The sequence below is a fragment of the Cetorhinus maximus genome, chromosome 1, assembly GCF_964194155.1.
Source record: "Cetorhinus maximus chromosome 1, sCetMax3.hap1.1, whole genome shotgun sequence".
Taxonomy (NCBI): Eukaryota; Metazoa; Chordata; class Chondrichthyes; order Lamniformes; family Cetorhinidae; genus Cetorhinus; species Cetorhinus maximus.
The window spans coordinates 147,769,922-147,792,597 of NC_135879.1; the positions used below are offsets into that span (position 1 = coordinate 147,769,922).

The 22,676-nt window shown below is 42.3% G+C and overlaps 1 protein-coding gene across 7 annotated transcripts in view; it reads right to left on the bottom strand.

Moving 5' to 3' along the window:
* Positions 1 to 3,433: 3,433 nt before the first annotated feature.
* dlc1 (DLC1 Rho GTPase activating protein) overlaps positions 3,434 to 22,676 on the bottom strand; it is a 585,847-nt gene continuing 566,604 nt past the window's right edge. For all 7 annotated transcript variants that reach the window (XM_078548306.1, XM_078548283.1, XM_078548313.1 and 4 more), the window contains 9 exons: positions 22,468 to 22,647; positions 19,012 to 19,171; positions 17,373 to 17,571; positions 15,173 to 15,386; positions 14,011 to 14,125; positions 12,926 to 13,147; positions 10,619 to 10,836; positions 8,802 to 8,978; positions 3,434 to 7,898 (listed from right to left, as the gene is read on the bottom strand). In XM_078548306.1, the coding sequence (XP_078404432.1) occupies positions 7,781 to 7,898; positions 8,802 to 8,978; positions 10,619 to 10,836; positions 12,926 to 13,147; positions 14,011 to 14,125; positions 15,173 to 15,386; positions 17,373 to 17,571; positions 19,012 to 19,171; positions 22,468 to 22,647 (1,603 nt within the window). In that variant the 3' untranslated portion in view covers positions 3,434 to 7,780. The remainder of the gene's footprint in view (positions 7,899 to 8,801; positions 8,979 to 10,618; positions 10,837 to 12,925; positions 13,148 to 14,010; positions 14,126 to 15,172; positions 15,387 to 17,372; positions 17,572 to 19,011; positions 19,172 to 22,467; positions 22,648 to 22,676) is intronic.

Sequence of the window (22,676 nt, forward strand, 5' to 3'; positions counted from 1 at the left end):
TGGAGCCAAGAATCGAAGGTGCAAAATCTCCAGCGTAAAATGGTATGCGAGCAGCTTAAATTGAAGTCAGTGGTGGGCACACCCGCTCCATGAACAACTGAAAAATCTGGGCCAATGTGTCTTTTAACTAAGCAACATTTACAAACTTGGATATATAACTATCTATTCCTTCATCTAAATCATTAATATTTGTGGTGAAAACAGATCTCTGGGGAGCCTCTTGTCACATGCCATCAAAAAGAACATTCCCTTTATCCCTGCTCTTGTCTCCTAACCAATGGCCTCAATGAACAACCAATCTCACAGGGTCACTTTCAATTCAGTGCAGTTTCTTCTTTTGCGACTAAACTCTTTGAGTAGGACCTTACCAACTGCTTTTTGTAAGACTAAATGAACACCATCCAATGACTCCCTTATCCACCATGTGAGCAACCTCCGGAAATATTCACTAGATTAGTCAGACATGACTTACCCTTCATAAATCCATGCAAACTGTTCAGCCCATACTTGCCCAAACGTTCCATCGTCTCTGTCTCTGATGATCAATCCCAGTAACTCCCCCATAAGAAATATTAAACTGACAGGTCTGTGGTTACCTGGTTTCTATCTCTCTTTCCGTTAATTAATGGAATGACTTTTCCAATTTACCAGTGCCAAGACACAATTGCTGAATCTCGATCTTTGGGAAATTCTGATCTACACATCTGCAATTCCCTCTCCCAGTTTATTTAATAATCTGGGATGGAAATGATCAGATCTTTGAGATTTATCTGTTAAATGTTCCATTATTTTCACCATAATAATTAGTTTATTTATATTAAATCCACCACAATCTCCCCTTGACTTATTGTTAGGTTGTCGTTTTCCACTGAAAAAGTGGACAGCGTGCTGATTTAAAGAGGAAGAATGAGTTCCTAAAGACACATTATAAATTAATATTAGTATTTTACTAATACATGGGACGTGGGTGTCACTGGCTAGGCCAGCAGATTTTATTACCCATCCCTAATTGCCTTTGAGAAGGTGGTGGTGAGCTGCCCTCTTGAACTGCTGCAGTCCATGCACTACAGGTACACCCATAATGCTGTTAGGGAGGGAGTTTCAGGGTTTTGACCCAGTGACAGTGAAGGAACGGTGATATATTTCCAAGTCAGGATGGTGAGTGACTTGGAGGGGAACTTCCAGGTGGTGGTGTTCCCATGTATCTGCTGCCCTCGTCCTTCTAGGTGGTAGAGGTCGAGGATTTGGAAGGTGCCGTTGAAGGAGCCTTGGTGAGTTGCTGCAGTGCATCTTGTGGATGGTACACACTGCTGCTACTGTGCATTGGTGGTGGAGGGGCTGAATACTGAAGGTGAAGGATTGGGTGCCAGTCAAGCGGGCTGCTTTGTCCTGGATGGTGTTGACCTGCTTGAGGGTTTGGAGCTGCACCCATCCAGGCAAGTGGAGAGTATTCCATCACACTCCTGACTTGTGCTTTGTAGATGGTGGATAGGCTTTGGGGAGTCAGGAGATGAGTTATTCTCCACAGAATTGCAAGCCTCTGACCTGCTCTTGTTGCCACAGTATTTATATGATTGGTCTAGTTCAGTTTCTGGTCAATGGTAAGCCCCAGGGTGTTGATAGTTGGGCATTCAGCGATGGAATGCCATTGAATGTCGAAGGGCGATGTTTGGATTCTCTCTTGTTGAAGATGACCATTGCCTGGCATTTATGTGGCATGAATGCTACTTGCCACTTGTCAGCACAAGCCTGGATATTGTCCAGGTCTTGCTGCACATGGGCACAGACTGCTTCAGTATCTGAGCAGTCGTGAATGGTGCTGAACATTGTGCGATTATCAGCAAACATCCCCACTTCTGGCCTTATGATGGAAGGTCATTGATGAAGCAGCTGAAGATGGTTGGGCCGAGGACACTACGCTGAGGAACTCCTGCAGTGATGTCCTGGAACTGAGATGATTGACATCCAGCAATGACAACCATCTTCCTTTGTGCTAGGTATGACTCCAGCCAGCAGACAGCTTTCCCCCTAAATCCCATTGACTTCAGCTGGGGCTCCTTGATGCCACACTCAAATACTGCCTTGATGTCATTTTCGGGCATATTTGTCCAATCCCTTGCATCCAATCCCTCTTTACAAGCTCTAGATAAAACTCCCACCTTCCATTGCTCCTTCCAGATGCCTAGTGGCACACCGGCCTGATTTTTGTTTGCTTTTAGCTGCTGGCTGGTTGCTCGTGCCATGTCGGTTTGATGTTAACGAAGGCCGAGACCCAATGTAGAGATGCCTTGAGCATCACAATTCATGTATAGGGACCTTACCCTTTGCCTCACCCCTATCTCACATGAGAAAAAATGAGCATGCTCGATTTTCTACCCTAACATTTTAATTTTTTTTAAATACTGGCAAAATGTTGAGTGCCCCAATGTCCCTGGTTTCTTTATTAACATTGAAAATTTACTGATATTTTAATGCCAATGAGTAGGTAGTTAGCTTGAACTCCTATACCTTGTGGCACATGTACATGAGGCACTCCATTCCTTTCATTGCTGTCTGTCCAGGGCAGAATATTTGACTGGAGTTAGAGTATCATGTCTTACACCCAACAGATCATGATTCTCCACAGTTAACATTTATATTTGCAGGTTTGGAACTGATTCATTGCTGGGTTATTTCTGTAACAAAAGGCATTGCTATTAGCCTGACTCACAATCCCTGCAAGGACCACTGTTGGACTGCCATTAGACTGGTTCCAAGCTCTTGACTTGCCTGGCTTGTGTGGCCCTAGCAGAAGTTATAACCCTGCTAGCATTGCTTTCAGGCTACAGAAGCATCTAGCACATCAAGGTGCAGGGAGGCAGTAAGTAGAGCAGTATGCAAGCCTATAAGCATGCATACACAGAGTTCCTTGAATCATAGAATGATTATAGCACAAAAGGAAGCCATTCGGCCCAATTGTCTCTGCATCACCCTAACTAGACACTGGTAACAAACTGGTATCTGGAGCAGAGTGGTGGCTGCTCTTGCAGTCCTGTAAATGAGTGGAAATATAAATGGGTATTTTGGAGAACAGCAGTTTCTCCTAACAGTATCGGTCTCATCCTGGAGCATGGAACTGTTCAACATTTCAGTCTTTGTATGTGCATAACATGGAGACTTGCAGTATGTGTGCAAAGTTAAAATCAAAGTTCCCATTAATTTGCAATAATCTTAAACTATTGCTCCAATGAAATCTTGTTTTTTCGATTTATTATTTATCTAATAAAATAGCAATCCTTTTCAAATTTCCATTCCAACAAAAGTCGAACAGGACAGGCCAACAAATACCAAGATCAAATTGAACAAAGTTGCCTAAATTGCCAGATGTGGCCTATGGGCTTTGTTTGGATGCTCCTGCTGTAACATGTAAAGAACAATGTCCAGAAACAAAGAATGGTTATTCTCATTTAACACATTTAATAGTGCACTTGATGGTTATAACTGTACAGACATAAAAAGATATAAACACTTTCTTGGTTCTTTATGTCTTAGCATTTTGAGAGTAAAATATTTACAATTTTTAAAAAAGAGGTACAAAAAAAGTATAATTGAGGTATAAATACGTGAATACTTAAATAATTAATAACATGCGTTATCCCTATTTGGCAGTATGCAGCTAGGCATGTATACACGTTTACAATACAATGGTATATACAGTGACATCAAGTTCTACAAATACCAACTGAATTTTTGTATAAACACACAGAAAGATAAGCGTTTTAAAGTGAAGGGATAACACTGAAATAATTCTTGATAAAATTGTTCTTATTGCCACAAATATCACTAAAAGCTCTTTACATAACACTGAATGGTAAATATTTTAAACAATATTAGATAAATCCTTCTTTTAGCTTCTGTTCATTAAGGGCTCCAGCACCCACATATTAAGAAGGTTCATTGAGTTCCCAATGGCAGTTTTGTATTAACTATTAACTACATTCCATTTGAAGCCTCAAACAAACAGTAATGTTACAGTAAAACCTGTATGAAAGACCACCTTCTATGAGAGGACCACTTAACTTAGCAACTAGCGACTGTTAACAAAATCTCAAGAATTGGCAAGTGGGGATGAAAAACAAAAGATTAAAACAGAAAGAGAAGCAAAAAAAAGGACTAGAAATTATTTTACATATGTCAATATTCTCTCACTAAAGAGTTGGAGATCTTCCATTGTATACCATTACAAATATTATCCAATACCATGTAAATATCATGTACCAGTAAATATTAGGTGGGAATTGAGGAATGTTGGTTTTATTACGAAAAGTACTTTATACTCAATAGCACACATGTGACAAGAACCTTAACTGTGTTATTTAGCAGTTTGTCACACATGTGATAATAGTCAAAAGTAAGCCCCTATGGTCTTGTGATTTACAACGTAGGTACATGTTCAAGGATAGTTTTGAAGTGGACAAGTTGCTTTGTGTAATACCATAGTTCTAAACCCACAAAAAGGATGGTACCTCACTGATCCTACACCGCACTTGTGATGAATAGAGCAAAATATTAACATGCTGTATTAGCGCATGGGCCCGAAAGTCAGAGCCATTCTTTAACGTAACGTTGGCAGGACTTTGTCAATACATGAGGTCCCTCCTTGTGCCTAAGTTTCTGAGATGACCTTGTGGGAGTGGAGCTTTTGCATACCCCTCACCAGAACATCATTGTAAATGGGGATTCCAAACATTGGAGCTCATGTGCCTCCACAGCCTTCTTTGGGATCTGGCATGTAGTTGATGTGGGTCAGACCACGCAGCAGTTTAATTACTGGTGGTTGTGGAGCCCACCTGGAAACGCAGACCTGGATTGCCTGGATTGCAAAAAAATTGGCAGATCATTTTTAGTATTTTTAAAATTTATTTTCTCTCAGGACAGGGGCAGTGTTGCAAGGCTGCATTTATTGCCCAATCCCAGCTGTGCTGAAACGGTCATGATTGAGTTCTTGAATAGGGGTGTTGGCCATTTTGTGTCAAACATGTCGTGTGTAACTCGGAGGCACATTTTTTCTTTATTCATTCATGGGATGTGGGCTTCGCTGGCTGGGCCAGCATTTATTGCCCATCCCTAGTTGCCCTTGAGGAGGTGGTGGTGAGCTGCCTTTTTGAACCGCTGCAGTCCATGTGGTGTAGGTACACCCACAGTGCTGTTAGGAAGAGAGTTCCAGGTTTTTGGTCCAGTGACAGTGAAGGAACGGCGATATATTTCCAAGTCAGGGTGGTGAGTGACTTGGAGGGGAACTTCCAGGTGGAGATATTCCCATCTATCTGCTGCCCTTGTCCTTCTAGATGGTAGTGCCTGTGGGTTTGGAAGGTGCTGTTGAAGGAGCCTTGGTAAATTCCCACCTACAGCTCTACCCACTACAGATGGCAAGTTCACTTTCCTAAAGGTCAACAGTGAATTAGTTGGGTTTCTACTACAATCAGTAGCTTTCAGGGTCAGTCAGCCTGAGTAGTATTAGTTTTATTAAATTCAATTTTCATAGCTTTCCATGGTGGGATTTGAACTTATGGGGCAGGATTTTTCAGATAGAGGGGTTTCCCACCCAGCCACCTAAAGAGTCAACAGGGAATGCACCCTGCTGATACCGGTTACCCTGTAGCCATTTAACACTTGGACCCCTCCCATCTCTCAGCAGTGTCATGTTCGAGCTGTGGCCACTGCTGAGACTACAGGCAGTTCCCAAAGAACAGGAGGTAATGGGAGCTGGGGCAAATGAGGGGCATGAGGGACCAGGTTTAAGAGGCCCTGGTGGGGGGTGTTAAAACCTTATGGAAGAGTGCCTCTGATGTGCACAAGGGATGCACAAAGGAGGCTCCTCCCTCTAGCCTGACACCAGCTTGCCCAGTAAAAGCTGCCGGGCTACCCAATAGGCATGGACCACCCCTGCCGCGGGTAAAATAGTTGGAAGGGCGGGATGAGGCACTTAAGTGGGCACTAGTTGGTGGGCAGGAAGGTAGTGGGCTGCATTTTACAAATCCCTTCCCCACCTTCAAACCTGCTAGTTGGGGATTGTAAAATCTCGGGATGATCTCAGGGTTGCTGCTCCAGTGCAATAACCACTAAGTTACCTCAATCTTTTAGAAAGTGGTCCCTTCCAATAAGGGCAGCCTATAATCTATTTTCAAGGGGAACCTGGCGTGTCCTACCTTTGGTGTGATGCCAATTGTGGATGCCCTAAATGTGCCAATTCCAACACAGACACCCACTATCATGATAATTAAGGAATCTCCCGAGCCCAGAATCAGCTACTGATGGGGACAGATGCATTTCGGCACGTTAGCCAAATCACGGCTTCCTGTGGTCTTCAGAGTCAAGCAGTTTTTCAGCAAAATCTGACCTATTAGAATATAGACAGTAAAACACCAACCAGACAAATTTTTCTGCTTCAGAGGGAGACAAAGAGTGAGAATAAAGTTACTATAAAACTATTTCTGTTTGAGTCGTGCAAGTAGCATGACAACAAGTAAAAAGCTAACATTGCCACAGTACAACACGTTTGATCTATTAAAAATCAGCAGGATCAAGTCCCCTTTAGCTTTCTCCATACAGGCCCAGAACTTTCTGTTTCACAGCAGTTTCTAATATTGCTTTTAAAAGATACAACACTTTTGCAATAACAGCAGCTTTGCGATGTTCTTCCCTGCCTTAGATAGAACATGCTCCACATTGATTGTTAAAAATGCAGCATAGCGTGGTTCATATATTAATGTTCTGTAGCATTAAATGCCACTTTTAAAAAGATGTATTTTTGTCCCTGCAAACTTTTAGGACCAGACAAGACCCTCATCGAGTGGGAAATATAAATGATATGGGTTTGTTCATCACAAAACCCAGCCCTTCCACTTTGAAAATACAGCTGGAGTCCAGTTACATTTTCAAGAAACATTTAAAGGGATCATCTAAGCTGTTCCATTATTCCAATCAAACCCTCTTCTAATCTCTGGCAGTGGAAAATGGACCGTGTTTTGGTAGAAATGTTAGAATCCATCAAGAGGAAAAATCCAAGTCCTGGTGGGAAAAAGTGGCCCTAAAGTGATCTCCATTGTCTTTTACTTAAATACTATATTGACAGGTTTAACTGTACTGGAAACTCATTGAATGACGATATCATTATGCCATGCCAGTGCCTTCTGAGCAAGCAGTGTACCAGACACCGTCCCTTACCCAATCTCTCACATTTCAGCTCCTTAGAAACACACGCTCAAGCACACACTCCTCCAGATGCACCACGCTAAACAGATAACTGAACCAACCAAGCACAACAGAAATGCGGAACTCTGGAAAATATAGCAATGGTTCATAAACTATGAAGATATAGAATAGAACATAAAAAATAGCAAATGACGTGAACACACCAGGTTATTCTTTTACATAACATGATTTATATTACACAAATTGCTTGATGCTTCATAGAAGCAATTGTGGCCCCTAAACAAGGAAGTACATTTTTGCACATCACTTTTTCAAAGAGCCACTAGTCCCATCCAAGTATTCCAGTAAAGGCCTATATGACAGCCCTCGTGTACGAATTAAGCAGCTTTTTAAAAGTATATCGCTACAGTCATAATTAGGAATTCTATTAAAAATAAAATAATTCATTCAAAAGGTCTGAATTTGCAGGCCTTCATTGTAAATGTGTTTTTTTTGGGTCCACCACAGTTTCCTTAGAAGTGGATATGGTTGCTCTTTGAAGCCCTGTGCTTCAGAGTTAACATACTAACTCATTGGAAGTAGTGTCCTAATGCTTGCTTTCTTGACTTTCGGAGCCAGGAACATTAAAAGAGTCTCGTATTCTACCAATTTCTGCGGCGCACAAGTGTCCAAATGCTTTATTGTACCATTCTGGCATCCGTCCCCTGAAACAAAGAATAGAAAATGTTACATTGAATTTGCTACACTGATTGAAAAAAAAAGCTAATGTGTTTGATTTAAAAGAAATAATAATGTGCTGACTGAACTGTATAGTTGAAGTCAGAAAACTGTTCCAAAGCCCTATCTTCGTAATTTAAGGCAGTCCAGACTCTGATTGCAGGGTCATTATGTAAATGAGGTTGCACTAGAGCCTTTGTGGAGGCCCAACTCAATAGTGATTCCCACTCTCCTTGCTGCAGCTGCACCACTACAGTACTGCTGACAATTGGTGCCACTGCTACAACTGAATGATGCAGGCCACAGTTTTGTTCTGGTTTTGGGTGAGCAACATTCGCCAGGAATGGCCTACATTGCAGCTTTGCAATGGAATTTACGTGGAAGCAAAATTTGTTTGGATGAGTTAATACATTATTGTTACTGTTATTCAGTGTGGATCTTTCTGTTCTCTTGGTGCCACCATAAGCAATAGAAGCAATAGTGCTTCGAACGGATTGTGTTTTTACTTAAACAATGCTAGGGTTCATTGAAAACTGTTCCTGTAAAAATGCTTAAGTACTTGAATCAACTTGTTCTCTGCAATATATGATAAAAATAAATTTTGGAAGTTAAAGCATATAAATCATTTAAATTTTGCACAGTGTGCCTTGCCATTTTTGCATTCATATAGGAGTATGTTTTCCTGTCAATATGGTAGCTGTATGAATGTCTAGCTACCTCAGACTAAATTCCTTGCTGCATTTTAATGTAGGAGCAAAACTGCTTCAATAAATGTGTTAAAAAGGAAGTGGACAGCAAAGTTTAGTATGATTGTCTAAACTGTTCATTCAGCACTGGTCAGAAATGTAGCTCCCTATTACTAATACTATGAAAAAGACTTCCGCCAATACCTTGTGTCTATTCTACACAAGTACGTGAGCTTGGATTTTCCTGACCCACAAGGTTCTATTAAATATCGTGAGGTTAGAGTATTAGCTCGGACTCCTCCAACCACAGGCGTCTCATTGTGCTCCACTGAGGTGGCCACCAACGCACAGCTCCCCTTGGGCAAGTTGGTCCTCCAAGTCCTGAAAAAAAACATATTTCAAATGTAGATTCTAAACAGAAGAAATACAAGGTAAAAATCAAACGTTCAAGAGAAATGTATTTCTATAAACTATAAATGTAATGGGCAGGATCTTCCGATACCAACAGTGGCGAAAGTTGAGACCCAGCAGAAGTCCTGACCTGTGCACATACATGGTGATTGCCTGGGAAGTTTAAATTTCTAATGGACTGATTTGCGCTGCCCGGAATATCTCTGACACTGAGCTCAGGTTTGGAGACTTTGGCTAGATGTGTGAATACTTACCTGGATACTTACCCCAGTATTGTCCTGCTGTAACTCAGTGATTAACAGTGTAACCCAACCCAACTACCCAGTCCCTCCACTCACCCCCAACACTACTGACCTGACTACCCACCCTCCTGACCCAGTGACAGTAAGACCCAGCTGTAAGAATGCAAAAAAGGTAAGGTCGCAATTATCTTCGCAGTCAGCGGCAATTGCTCCAGCATCACTGCTGACTGGATGATCTGAGCCATTATTTCTACAAATAACTTTCCTATTATCTCTCCCTTCCTGAAAGAACAGATTCATGTATGACCACAGCAACACACCGCTAATCAACACAAAAACCCATTCAGCATGTGTGAGTCATGACAGGTTATTCAACTGCGTAGAACATTGTTGCTGACTTTGCTGAATGGTTGCATACAGGCACTTCAGGAGGGCATCACTGTACAGTAATGAAAACCATAGGTGATTCTTTTCCTGTTACTTTGCCCAGAGACATGGGGCAGGATTTTTCAGTCGGCATGTGGGGGCAGGCCTGACATGCTGACACGTAAAATGACGCATGATGACGTCGGGCGTGCATCCTGATGTCATCGCGCAGTCCCGTGATATTTCGTTCGGCGGGCACGTGCTGGAGTCAGCTGCGTGCCCACTGAAATGTATTAAGGCCATTAGAAAGTAATTATTGCCATTGTTAACACTGCCCGTCCAAGCTTAAGGTTGGTGGGCAGGCGAAAAGCCCAAATGGCCTTCGCATTTTTTAGGAAACTTCATCCACGAGCGGGATGAAGTTTCCTAAAGCTTTTATTATATATTTATATGTATGAAATTTTAAAAATTTATGTCCCATCTCATGTGACACAGTCACATGAGGGGACATGTTTAAATACATTTATAAACCTTTTATTTAATAACTTCAGAAGCCCTTCAATCTCCGAGGCAGCTCCATGCCTCAGGGAGATTGAAGCGCTATTTCGCGCGCATGTCCCGACTCTCCTTGCTCCCCCCGCCTGCACAGGTAGTGCTGGGCACTACCGGTCGCATCTTAAGCTGGGCAGGCCTTAACTGGCCCGCCCGCATAAAATGGAGACGCGGAGCCGATCGCGGGCGGCAATCGGCTCCGTGACTGCCCCCGCTTACTCCCGCTAAGCCCGCCCGCCGCCTGAAAAATTCAGGCCATAGAGTCCAATTCTAGTACACCTACTGCCACTGAACTGAGACAACCTAACTATACACACCAGGAACTAAACAAGGCATTTTCTCACTTTGTATGGGCTTCTGCAACAATGCAGTCTGCAAGGCAATGCTGGCTAATCTAAAGCCCTTGCTTTACCCTGTAGATGATACTTAAAATAGTTTTAAAATGTTTACCTTATGAGCACATAATCTCTGGTCGGGTGTGGGGCCATGCTGCTTTGCACGTAATGATAGATATCCGTTTGACTATTCAAACTTTCAATGACCTTTGAACTAAGAAGGTCATCATCCCAGAGATGACGGTCCCGTAGTATCCGCCACAGAACATCCTCTGGTGCAACAGGAATCTCAATGCAAGCCTTCCACAGTTTTAGAGGTGGTCCATCACAAACCTGGCAAAAAACATTCATTTGAACTCTTTTTATTCCTCAAAGATTCAGACAAAATCGGTGGATTTTTTGTAATGTGTTTACATAAAAATGACTGAAAAATGACATATAATCCCTAAAATTTGGTAGGAGACTAAGGCCTGAATTTCCACTCTCATGTCGGGTGTGCGGGGTTGGGAGAATTGCTGGCCTTGCGAAATTGGCTCCTGAAAAGGAGCTCCGGAAGTTTGAATTTTCATTCTTGGAGGAGCGGGTTTTATGGGAGCAGTGCCAACCGCCTCTGAAAGAATTTGTGGGCAGCGACAGGGGCTGCCAGGTGCAGAGGCGGGCTGGGTGAGAGGCTGGCCTCAGGGCTCTGGTACTTTACCATAGCTGTGAAGTAAAGGATGAAACAAAAAACAGTCCTCCAGCACTCACCCCAAGACCTCCTCACCACCCATCCCCTCCAAACACTCCCATGCCCCATCCATGCCAACCCTTGTCATCTCACAATCCCCCTCCCACCCCCATGGCCCTTCATGCCAATCTATGCCCTTCGACCACCCCTTTTTTTTGTATTCATTCATGGGATGTGGGTGTCACTGTCTAAGCCAGCATTTATTGCCCATCCCTAATTGCCCTTGAGGAGCTGGCACCAGAGCTGGACTTTTATAGCCCCTATGACAACCCATGTTCCTCCACCTGCCCCTTATGGTCCTTCACACCCCCATGCCAACCTATGCCCTCCACTCATCCCCCATGGTTCTTTATAACCCCATGCCAACTTAGTGCCAACTCATGTCAACCCATGCCCCCCACCCACCACCCTATGATGCCCTTACATCCCCTATGTCAACTCACCCAGTATCCACCACGGGCAAACCTCAGGACCCATGCTGAGATTAAACAAAGGTCCTAAGTGTCTATTGAGGAATTCACTATTTAAAAAAACACTCTCATTGGTAAAAACCTATTCAACACATTTAACTTCCTTTGGGGATATGGTGGCATCGTGGTAATATCACTAGACTAGTAATCCAGAGATCCAGGTTAATTCTCTGGGGATAAAAGCAAAATACTGCAGATGCTGGAAATCTGAAATAGAGACCCATTTTAATACTCTGGGGACACAGGTTCAAATCCCACTATGGCAACTGGTAGAATTTAAATTCTGGAATTGAAAGCTAGTGCCCATGAAACTATCATCAATTGTTGTAAAAACCCATCTGGTTCACTAATGCCCTTTAGGGAGGGAAATCTGCTGTCTCTGCCCAATCTGGCCTACATGTGACTCCAGGCCCTCAGCAATGTGGTTGACTCTTAACCGCCTTCTGAGGCAGCCTAGCAAGCCACTCAGTTCCAGGGCAATTGCTGGCCTTGCCAGCAACACCCACATCCCATGAAAGATAAGAACAAGCATTTATATTCATAGCCTCATAAGCATTTGGAGTTGTCAATCAAACAATGAACTGACAGGCACCTTAACATGTGCAGTTGCCTCCATGAACCACGGATGTCCAAAGTTTGACCCGCCCCTGTCTCCCACTGTGAAAATGATGTGGGCTGGGTTCAGGGTGGGGCTTCTAGACTTGGGCCTTTTGCGCCATTTTTGCAAAGATGGAGAGCCTCTCTAACTGCGTGAAAATGTAAGCTTAAATCTCTGCTGTAAGCTTTGTCAAGCGACTGACAAAGATGGGCCCAAGTCACACTTGGATCCACCTGTTCTATGCAAATGTTGACTCTCTTGAGTCAGGTTTTAGTTCTGTTCAAGTGGATGGGGTTAGCATGGGGTTAGCATGGATTAAAATTGGGTCCATTGAGTCTGACGTCCAGTGAGGGTCAGTGTTGAAAGGCTGAAAGTGCAATCCTGGCATAGCCATCGGGACTTCCCTGTGGAATACCAGAGCCATCTTCCACAACTTGATGAAAATGGATAATTCACTTCAAATACGCATTTACATTGCCACGACTTTCCATCTTTGAAATGATTTTCCTATCCATCCACTTTTTCTTTTTAAACAAAGCTCTGACACACATATACACTATATTTGCACAACCCAGTGTGTGCTGTGTAGGTCTATTGCTGCATTCACCTTTAAACAATAATACGTACCTTTTTGTAGGCCAGCTCTGCCAATTCTGATGTTGAACAGTTGACCCAGCCTTTAAACTTGTCTTTGGCCTCTTTCAGCAGAATATCGATGCAGTTCTGCAGATGAGCTCGGAAGTCAGAGGATTCGCCCTGACTGGTTTGGCCCAGCTCCTCCAAACTGACTGGCTGCAAATCCTGTTCCATGTAGGAGTTACGGCAATGGCTCATCATTTCCTCTGGAATCTAAACGACAAAAATATAGCCACACTTGTTATACTGTCAACAAATATCGCCGCTTTTATATTATTGCTATTTAGTTTGGTACTGGATGTTCAGCATCTATGATCAGTAGCTTTTACATTGGCAATATTCAATTTGGATTCCAGGAGCTGAATCCAGCTTCCTTAACCTAACAGCAGGTTTACAGACTTAGTTATTGATGTCTTCTAATTTGAGTATGCTTTCAGCGCAAAGTTCAAAATAGTGCATTGCTGATGTATATTGAACAATTTTAGACTATTTTCTCAGAAATTTCTACAATTTTTGTTAATTCCTGTATATGCTCTTAACTTAAAAGTGGTGTTTATCAGAGTCTAAAGGGAGTTTCGGAGAGATTGGTATAGCCTTACATGGCATCAGGGAACAGGGAGGCTGTATCTGTGCTCCTGGCCACTGGCTTCAGGACTTTATGACTGATGTTGGAATGTCATGGGGGTTGGGGCATTGGTAAAATATTTAAAAGTCCTTTTATTTATGAAAATCTTTGGGATGTTCCAGGATCCCTGCTGTCACATGCCAGCTTTTGGGAGCACCTCTCCATTTGGGTAGCAAGAGGGCCAGGACACCCTGTCCGGTCACATCTGGTATGGTTACATTGGGATTGCACCCGCTGCAACTGAATGTCCATCCCTGTCTATTATGGGAAACGAATGGGCTGCATATATAGGGGAGGTCAGACTCAACAGGCCTCTGCCTACATCCCCGCTTTGCTGCGTCCAGGAACTCAGGCATAGTGAAGAGCAAAATCTAACAGGTCGTGTCTTCAAACACTTGACTAAGTATTTGCTGGGTCTGAAATAAAGATGAACAATCACAAACAAGCACACCTTGAAAAGCTTCTTGCACTCAGCGATCATGTGGGCCAGACCTTGGGTAGCAGCCAAGTTTTCATTCAGGTCCTTCTGGTCAGGTTTGCCTAAACTTTGTTTCCTCTGTATCACTCTGGATTAAAAAGAATCGAGACCTCAGTAATACATCATGATGAATGGACGTTAGCACAGACACTTAAGTGCCAGCACAGGTATTTGTTGAGTTTTACAAGAGAATCATTAAACAGTGGCAAACCTTGTAAAACTTGCACATGGATCAACAATAAGGACCATGCAATTTATGGGACACATTTAACTTGCATGGGAGTAAAATTCCTTTCACTCTAGTAAATGGACAGCAATTTGTCTCTGCTTTTGGAGCCATCCTAAATGTGACTTGCTTTTAAATTAGATAGAGAGCTGTGTGGCAAGGTCAAGGTTTTATTTTAATTAAGTTCTTTGAGGCAATGGTGCAGCACGGGGACAGTGCTTAAAGTGTCTTCTTGGAACAGGTCCTTATCCATTGATAGATGACAACTTTACACAATAGCTCCACACAATAAATAATTAGGAAAGAACACCATAAAAAAAAGCACTTTCGTACTGGCACTGTTTTAGCTTGGGAGTCTGACAGCTGCCTCCTGGTGTTTACATAATGGAATTTCCTCCCTTCTCCTGATGGTGAACTGAAAAGCTAAGGCTTTTCCCCATTTATGCTGTTTCTTTAGCTTTCCACAACCCTTTTGCAGAAATTATAGTGGAAAGTGAAAATTATAGTAGAAACCCCTGCAATTCTGCTGCAGGGATTACTGATCTTTCCTTGTATATATGGATTTGTGTTACTGGTCTCCCTGTGCATCAGTACATATATTACTGATCTCCCCAAGCAAATGTGCAGGTGTGTTTATTACTGGTCTTGCCAGCCAGTTTTACATCCCTCATGATTTTCATTTTCATTTAAGCCACCCATTTTACACTATTGAACAAAGTCAAGATCTATCCCGATGTGTTACTGGTCTCCTTGTATATCTATGCAATAGGTTTTCCTGTGTATATGCGTGGAAGTGTATTATTGCTTTCCTATCCTTGTGTCTCCAGAAAACTAGCTAATCTATGAACAGAAATAATGTTTTTTAATTTAAAACGCATACAACCCCCGTCCCTAGAAAGTAACCAGTACCTGGGAGAGGAGTTTTCTCTCTTGAGAGTATTGAGGTGGAACAGTGAAGGAGCCAGGCACACTGCGAGGTTTGTAGGTGTCATTTGGTTTTCTTCCACAACAGCTGCAACATCACTAAGGAAATAAAGGAGAGTCTGCAGAGCCTCGCGATTCTCATCAGGCAGTAGCATGATGCCAGCCTGAATTGCTTGGAGACGTTGATCCTTTGGGACATCTGCAGCACAAAATAATTTTCATTAACTTTTCAGACTTGAAGGAGAAAAAGTTGAAGGTATTTTAATGGTTAAAAAAAAGGAAACTTGCATTTTATAAAGCACCTTAATGGAATATCTCCACAGGCTTCATGTACAATGAACTACTTTGAGATACAATGACAGCTGTTCAGTTCACATTTACTAGTGGGCATGAGCACAAATGTGTGCAAAGCTACTGACTGAGTAATGTACAAAAGGAGGGCTGGTGAAAGAAATGAAAATGAAAATGGAAACATGCATTCTGCTCAATCTGCACCTAAGCCACTTTCAGTTTAAGTTGGTAAATGCACTGCCTGGTTTGGAACTGAATCATAGTAACTAGGAAGCGTCTACTTTAGCAATAGAGAATTGTATGAATATAGTATCTTTAACACAACAAAAAAACACTCCCAAAAATAGACCGTTCAGGTAGAAAAACATTTTGATTTCTGGGCCTTCCAAATGAGCTGATCGCAGCCAAGCCAACAGCCTAGTACAGACAATACAATTGTCATTTAAGCTTTCAGAACAGAGATTGGGCTTAAAAAAAAGCCAACCACTTTGCCACTTTTGACTTCAGGAGAGGAGAGAGAAGAAAATAAAAAGTATTTCTACAATTTGATACAATTTTCAGCAGTTATCTCATTCCTTGGGCCTCTGTTCGCTGTTTATTCTTAACATGATGCTTTTATTTTGAACAGAATGGGGAGCCACAGTACTCTTTTACCACAGCACACATAATAAACGCGACAGAAATTCAGCTCATATTAGTTTATCCCAAACAGAATGAAACAACTTCCTTTTTGATTCTTAAATGCATGATTAGTTTATGTTTTTATTAAGAGGCCAAGGGTACTGAAGCACATGATGATTGATGAGCCTATGTAGAGTTACTTTGTTTTCCTTGTGCTATGAGCTGAGCTGAAAATACATACAAACTATTTCAGGCAGAACACTTTAACCAAATCCTGATACTGAGAGGAAATACATTATCGTCAAAACATACATTATCAAAAAATGTAAGGATTCCTCAAAATACACATCATCTTCAAAATATGCACCAGCTCAAAATAGAACACCCTCAGAATACCTACACAGGAAGAACAAGCAATGAATTCGCAGGGGACATTTAAACAATGACCTCTAAGATCTTTACACTCATAAATTGTTTACAAAATCACACCACCCTGAACACCCTAGAAAGCAGTTGTGTTCACAGACTTGTCAGAGAGAACTTGTCAAATTACGATGTGGCAACATTAAACCAGTTTTATGAATTTCAGAAATACCAAAATAAATTTTAACTAACTGCTATCTTACACGGGGCAAAACATTGAAAAAATAAATTCTGTTCAAATGTATCATTTCATCACCTGTGCAGGAAATGATTGTGTAGAAATTGAAAGATGGTCTCTCCACTTCTACAAAGAAAACACCTAATGCTAACACGGTGACCCCAGAATTCAGTTGGACCTGGGCAGAGTTTGCAAGGTCAGTGGGAGGCCCCATGATTTAAATACCTTTGGCAGGTTAGAGTTGCATCTGGCCGTCCCCTGCCAAAGACGCCCGTAAATCCAACCAAAGAATCCCAGACCATGTAAAGTATGGGGCTTGTGTTCCCTACATGGAGACGTCTGCCGGTTTCCCACAGGACCGCCTTTCTACAAGGGAAAATGCCATAAAACCATTAACCAAAACTAAAAACAAATTACTCTTCAGAGGTCCGGGCTCCCAGGTGGAGGGGAAACCATACACCATATATTAAAGAATGTGCCTGCTGTTGAACTACGACCTTGCCCCCAGGCCTCATGTTGAAGGCCTTGTAAGGGGCAGGCAATAGCCATAGGTTTTCAGCGCTTGTGTCCTGATAATGTTAATATCCCAGGTTTAAAATTAGCTTTGAGCCACTAATCAAAGACAAAGACAATCAAGTGTATTTAGATCTGGAAACTTCTGCTAGTACTTACACTGATAGATTTGGAGAAATGTTTCTGAGAGTTTGCTGGTCATCAGTGGCTCAGGCAGATCTCTAAAATATTGTTTAAGCATGTCTGCTACGTCATATGCAGACTGGCCTTCATAGTTTACGCTATCTGTACAAGTTTCATTCATCTGCCGCAAGGCTTGGATTCGAGACTTAACTCCAGACTTCCGGAATAACCCAACCTGTTTATTAAAAATATTAAAATGTTATTTTTAAAAAAATTTATAAAGAACGGTTCGACAGCAACATCAGATAAACAGTGACAGGTATTCTATCGCAAGGCCCTTTTGTCACTCTTAAATATACCTACCTTGCAGATCGCAATCAAAAAATCCCTCTGATTAAATGAAATGATACTATCACATATTAGTTTTTTCACTACATATACTTGTAAAAGATAGATACAGCAATCCACTTCTGTCAACATTAAGAATAATAGGCTGGATTTTGCAGAGCCTGCCGGAACAGGCAAAATGGCAGACAGGCACGGAGAATTGCACGGGGCGGGTGGCACACATTACAGACTGTCAGCGGCAGGAAATTGTAAGTGATTATGTTAGCAGCGGGAAGAAAACAAAACGGAAATCACACCTGTTAATGGCAGGAAGCTCATTGATATGCTTAATTCCCCACTCGTACATAATTTAAATGCAATTCGACATGATTTAATCCTGTCTCCCTGATTTAGTGAAACTGACACCTGTCTCTCGTGCCTTCAGTAACCTGTCCAGTGAAAACCTGGGACTTATATGTGGCTTCCTCGACTCACCGCGGGAATCCTTTGGATTTGCAGGACACTGAGTCACTGGGCACAGCATTGATCTTGGAGACCTTTTTTCTGTGTAAAAACTTGCTGAGCTGACACTCTGAGGGCTGGAGTTTCAGGCAAAAAATTTAGAACTCAGAAGTATGGGTACAGAATTTAAAGGGGCAGCGGACGACTGAGGTGCAGAGAGGCCATCCCTTAAAGTGGCATCACACATCCAAGTCCCGAAGTGGAGGACATTTAGGAAGCCGTCTGCAAGGCGAGGGCAAGGTAGTGGCAGCATGGGAATCACCACCCTGTCCTTCTTCATCCTCAAGTGCTGGAGGGGGTGAGCTAGCTGGACTGTGACATGTCAGGCCTCAGTTGATCCCGTTGATGCCACTGAATGACCTCGTGCGAGACAGCAGAGGAATCTGCTCCCCGACTTTGGAACGTCTTTTTTGTGCGGGACCAACAACATCTCAGGTGCTGGAGATTTAAACTGCAGAGCTTTCTTAAAAAACCTGTAAGATGATTTCCAACTCTAACACAGGACTGGCTGTCCTTTAAATGTGGTGCCAGTTCCTGCATGGCCATCAGGTAGTGTGGGCTTCTCGACGTCAGAGCCATCCACCCGCCACGTGATGCGGCACCAAGCCCGTGTCACCCACATTCATGACCTTGCTGGCACGTAATCGGGTTCACCCGGCTGTCACTGACTTGTTCCCGATCCCCAATGACTTCCAGGCCCACCTCCAGGTGCTGCAACAGTATGACTAAGTCTAGCCCATTATGTTTCAAGATTAGTGAGTTTACAAGAATTGTGATTAAATGCCATTGTGTCCCCTTTTCACAGCTTCTACAGTTAGGCACTGACCTGGTCCAGACACTGGTTGCGGAGGTATCGCATGGCCTGCTGTATACTCTGAGGGAGGGGATGCCCTGAGCGCTGGACATTCACAAGCAGAGGAACCCCAAAAACGTTCCGGTCCTTGTAGTCTGGAACCTTGATCCTCTTCATAAACTTGGGCACAGTCCTGAAAAGAGTGAACAGGGATCAGTATGAATACCAATGCATCTCGTACACACTTGATTGATGGGACATAAAGTTGTATTCATACAAGCAGAAACCTGCTGACACTCTAGGCGGACATGGTCATTTTGGGCAATGCTAGAAGACCCACAGAGAAGGAAAGGAGAAAACGGGGGGTTGGGGGAGTAAAAGGATGTTTGATCATTAGATGATGACATTGCTATCTAATGAAATAGGGACAGTGCATGCTTGGGCTGCAATTTCACGAGTTCCAGATTGTAGCTATGCTGTCATCTGGAGGGGGTTCAGTGGAGACAAGACTCATCACCACAGTGAAGCACACACCTGAAGACCAGTGCCAACATATACCTTTGGCCTTGCTTTAAGAAGCTGACTCCTTACTAGAGTATGGTTTCACAAGTGCTAGGTACACCCTGAAATCACACATTAGTGAACATCATTCCTCGGAGAGCCTTGACACAGAATGTTGACATGTTATTTAACTATGTGAGCAATCACAGTCATTCCTGGTACTGTCCTCATCCAATTATTATGAATATTGTCAGTAGGTGTAGTCATTATTGATAAGCTATTTTTAGCTTGGATGCTGCCAGGATGAAGGGGAACAGGCAACAAGTTGGCATTCTCATTTTCAAGTTACTTCCATGTCTAGATTAATTTGGTAACAGGATGAGAGACAGTGAATGACAAAAGAACAGGATAAAACTGAGCATAGATAAATCGCTTGAATGGTCTTATTTTGATGTGAAGTTCGGGCAGGTTTCAGCTGTCTATGGAGGTGAAGGATGGACGATAACACTGAAGTAAGTGAAATGGAAAATTGGTCAGGGCATACAACAGGGTCAATTCACAACTGCCTGTTTGCATGCCTTACCAAAAGCTAAAATCTGCCTGACTGTATCGTTTAGGGTTAATAAAGCATGAAGTAGCTGTTCAAGTAGCTTTATTACTGTAATATCAATTTTTAGTTCATCATCATAGAGCACAAACTATAAATAAACATTGAATTAGTCCAGAGAGACAGGAATTTCCATGATCTTATCAGCAGGCCAAGGGTTAATTATAATTCTTCATTTACTATTTGAAATGACCTGACATGCCTTCCTTTCATTAGACCATTGCCAGGATCAGATTCTCATTGGCAGCCTCTATGAAGCACCAATATCCGCTTTGATTCTCGAATTGTCAGTAATCCAATCTGATACTGACTTTTCTTAAAATCAGAAACATCAAACAAGCAGCAGGGCCTGTTGGCCGCACTACTGACATGTTCCACTGTCAATGAGAACATTGAGCTCTGTCAAAAAAAAAGTGATCTCTGATTGATTTGTATCCAAGGCAAAATGAAACCTAATGTTCCACCACACTAAAAGATGCCACTTCTTGTAGCCCTGGGTTGAACAGCTAAGCTGACAATGTGGTGTTTGTGTAACCAGGATTCTGTTCCATTAAGATAAAAGCAAAAAACTGCGGATGCTGGAAATCCGAAACAAAAATAAAAATACCTGGAAAAACTCAGCAGTTCAGAAGAGTTCTGTTGAAGAGTCATACGGACGCGAAACATTAACTGTGTTCCTCTCCGCAGATGCTGCCAGACCTGCTGAGTTTTTCCAGGTATTTTTATTTTTATTTCTGTTCCATTAAAGCTTGCGGCAGCCAAAATGTCCACTTTCTCTTACGATGGTAAGAAACTGATGTGAAAGTTCAGACATTGCCAGTGGGAAACACAGTTTGACAAGTAACACTGGTGAAAAGAAGCAAACATTCACAGTTTGTGCACTTCACGTATTTCTTTAAACGGCTAGTGTATAAAAATACCCCATGAATTGAGGATGCATTGCTATGTTTAACTTGAAGAGTTGAATCACATGTGTGGTCTAAAAAGAAACACACTGGGCATCTTTCTATTAGATATACAAAGTGCTACTGTTAGAGAAGGAGGAAGGATGGAACCATTCTTGAAGTCATAAACATTTCTTAGAAGAGGCTAGACAATGAGAGCATTGTTGAACATTGTGAAAAATATACACCATCATTTCTAAAGGAATTGGAAACAAGGTTACTATTTCTGGTATGGATCATGGAGAATTGGCCAAGTAATTCACTGCAATAAGACTAATGAAAATACCTACTCCTAATGGGGTCATGCACAACAGTGGGGCAGGTTGGGGGGCACAGCAAAGAAGTGGAATCGAGGGCAGCATGTCCCCAATTGTGATTAGCATGGCTAAACCCTGTTCCAAACCCTTGTTTTGGCTCTGATATCCCCTACCCCATTTTATACACAGTTGTGCCTCTGAAATGAGCGGAAGGAGTATTGACTTTGCAGCTTGACACTGTGTGAATCGATCCATTGTTTATTTTCATATCTTCAAACTCTTTCCCCTTTCAGAATAATGTGCAGTATTGGAAGGATTCTCAGGTTGATTAACAACTTGACAGGCCATGTTGTGAACACTCGTTCCATGGCAAAATGAAAAGATCTGTTGCAAGATTGCCCCAAGTCCCAAAATTTTTCAGCATTAAAAAAAGACCTTTAACTCCTGCTCACATTAAACACAGCAGCACCAAAGTGTTTGGGTTCGTTGATCTACAAATTGAAAATCACCATCTCGTCCTTCCTGACCTGCTAACAAGCTCCTCAAGGAGCTTAATGGAGTGTTAACTGGAGGTAAGTGGGTTCCCCATTTCTGCACACTCCTGCCCTCCCTTTGAAAATTGCGTTGCATTCTGGAGGCAGACAGTGTCGCCCTCCGTGAACTCGATTTTCAAATCATGCCCATAGCCATTCCTGCTCCCACTGGCAATTGAAAAGCCAGCCCCAAATCTCAACAGATATTGAAGACAGCAAGTACATGGCAATATGATCCTGCAACCTATCCTGATCAGTAAATGTAATGATTCCATAAAGTTAGGCTTGACCTCAGAATGCTATAGATACAATCTGTTTACTGTGGAAAGGAATTTGAGATTTAAACACTGGACTATTACATATTAGGCCATTGTTTACCATCAATAAAAATAGTTTTATATTATTTACCTTATTTCTTTGCTAATGAGACCAGGAAGTATTCCTGGGAGATATTTGCTACTGGACCTTCCATTTGGCCCCATGTTTCTTGCACATATAAGACAAGATGCCACTGATCTACAATGCATACATTGCAAAGTTACTGCACAGAACACAACTTCAATAGCTATCAAATGACAATGGGTTATCACCTAGAGATCCATATACATTATTCATTTCTTTTCATTTTGCTATGCTCCAGCACCTACCAGTTAAATCCATGCTTGTTCGAAGGTGAATACTTCTCCATTAGGGCAGTGAGCTTCAGCAGAGAGAATTTCTGCAGCAGGTTCATCTGTGCCACTGACTGGCTGTTGATTTGCAGTGAGGCCGAATTTAAACTTGGTCTATGAGAGATCTGGAAACTACCCCATCGTAATCTCTGTCGTCTATTTAATTAAACAACAATAATAAGTAA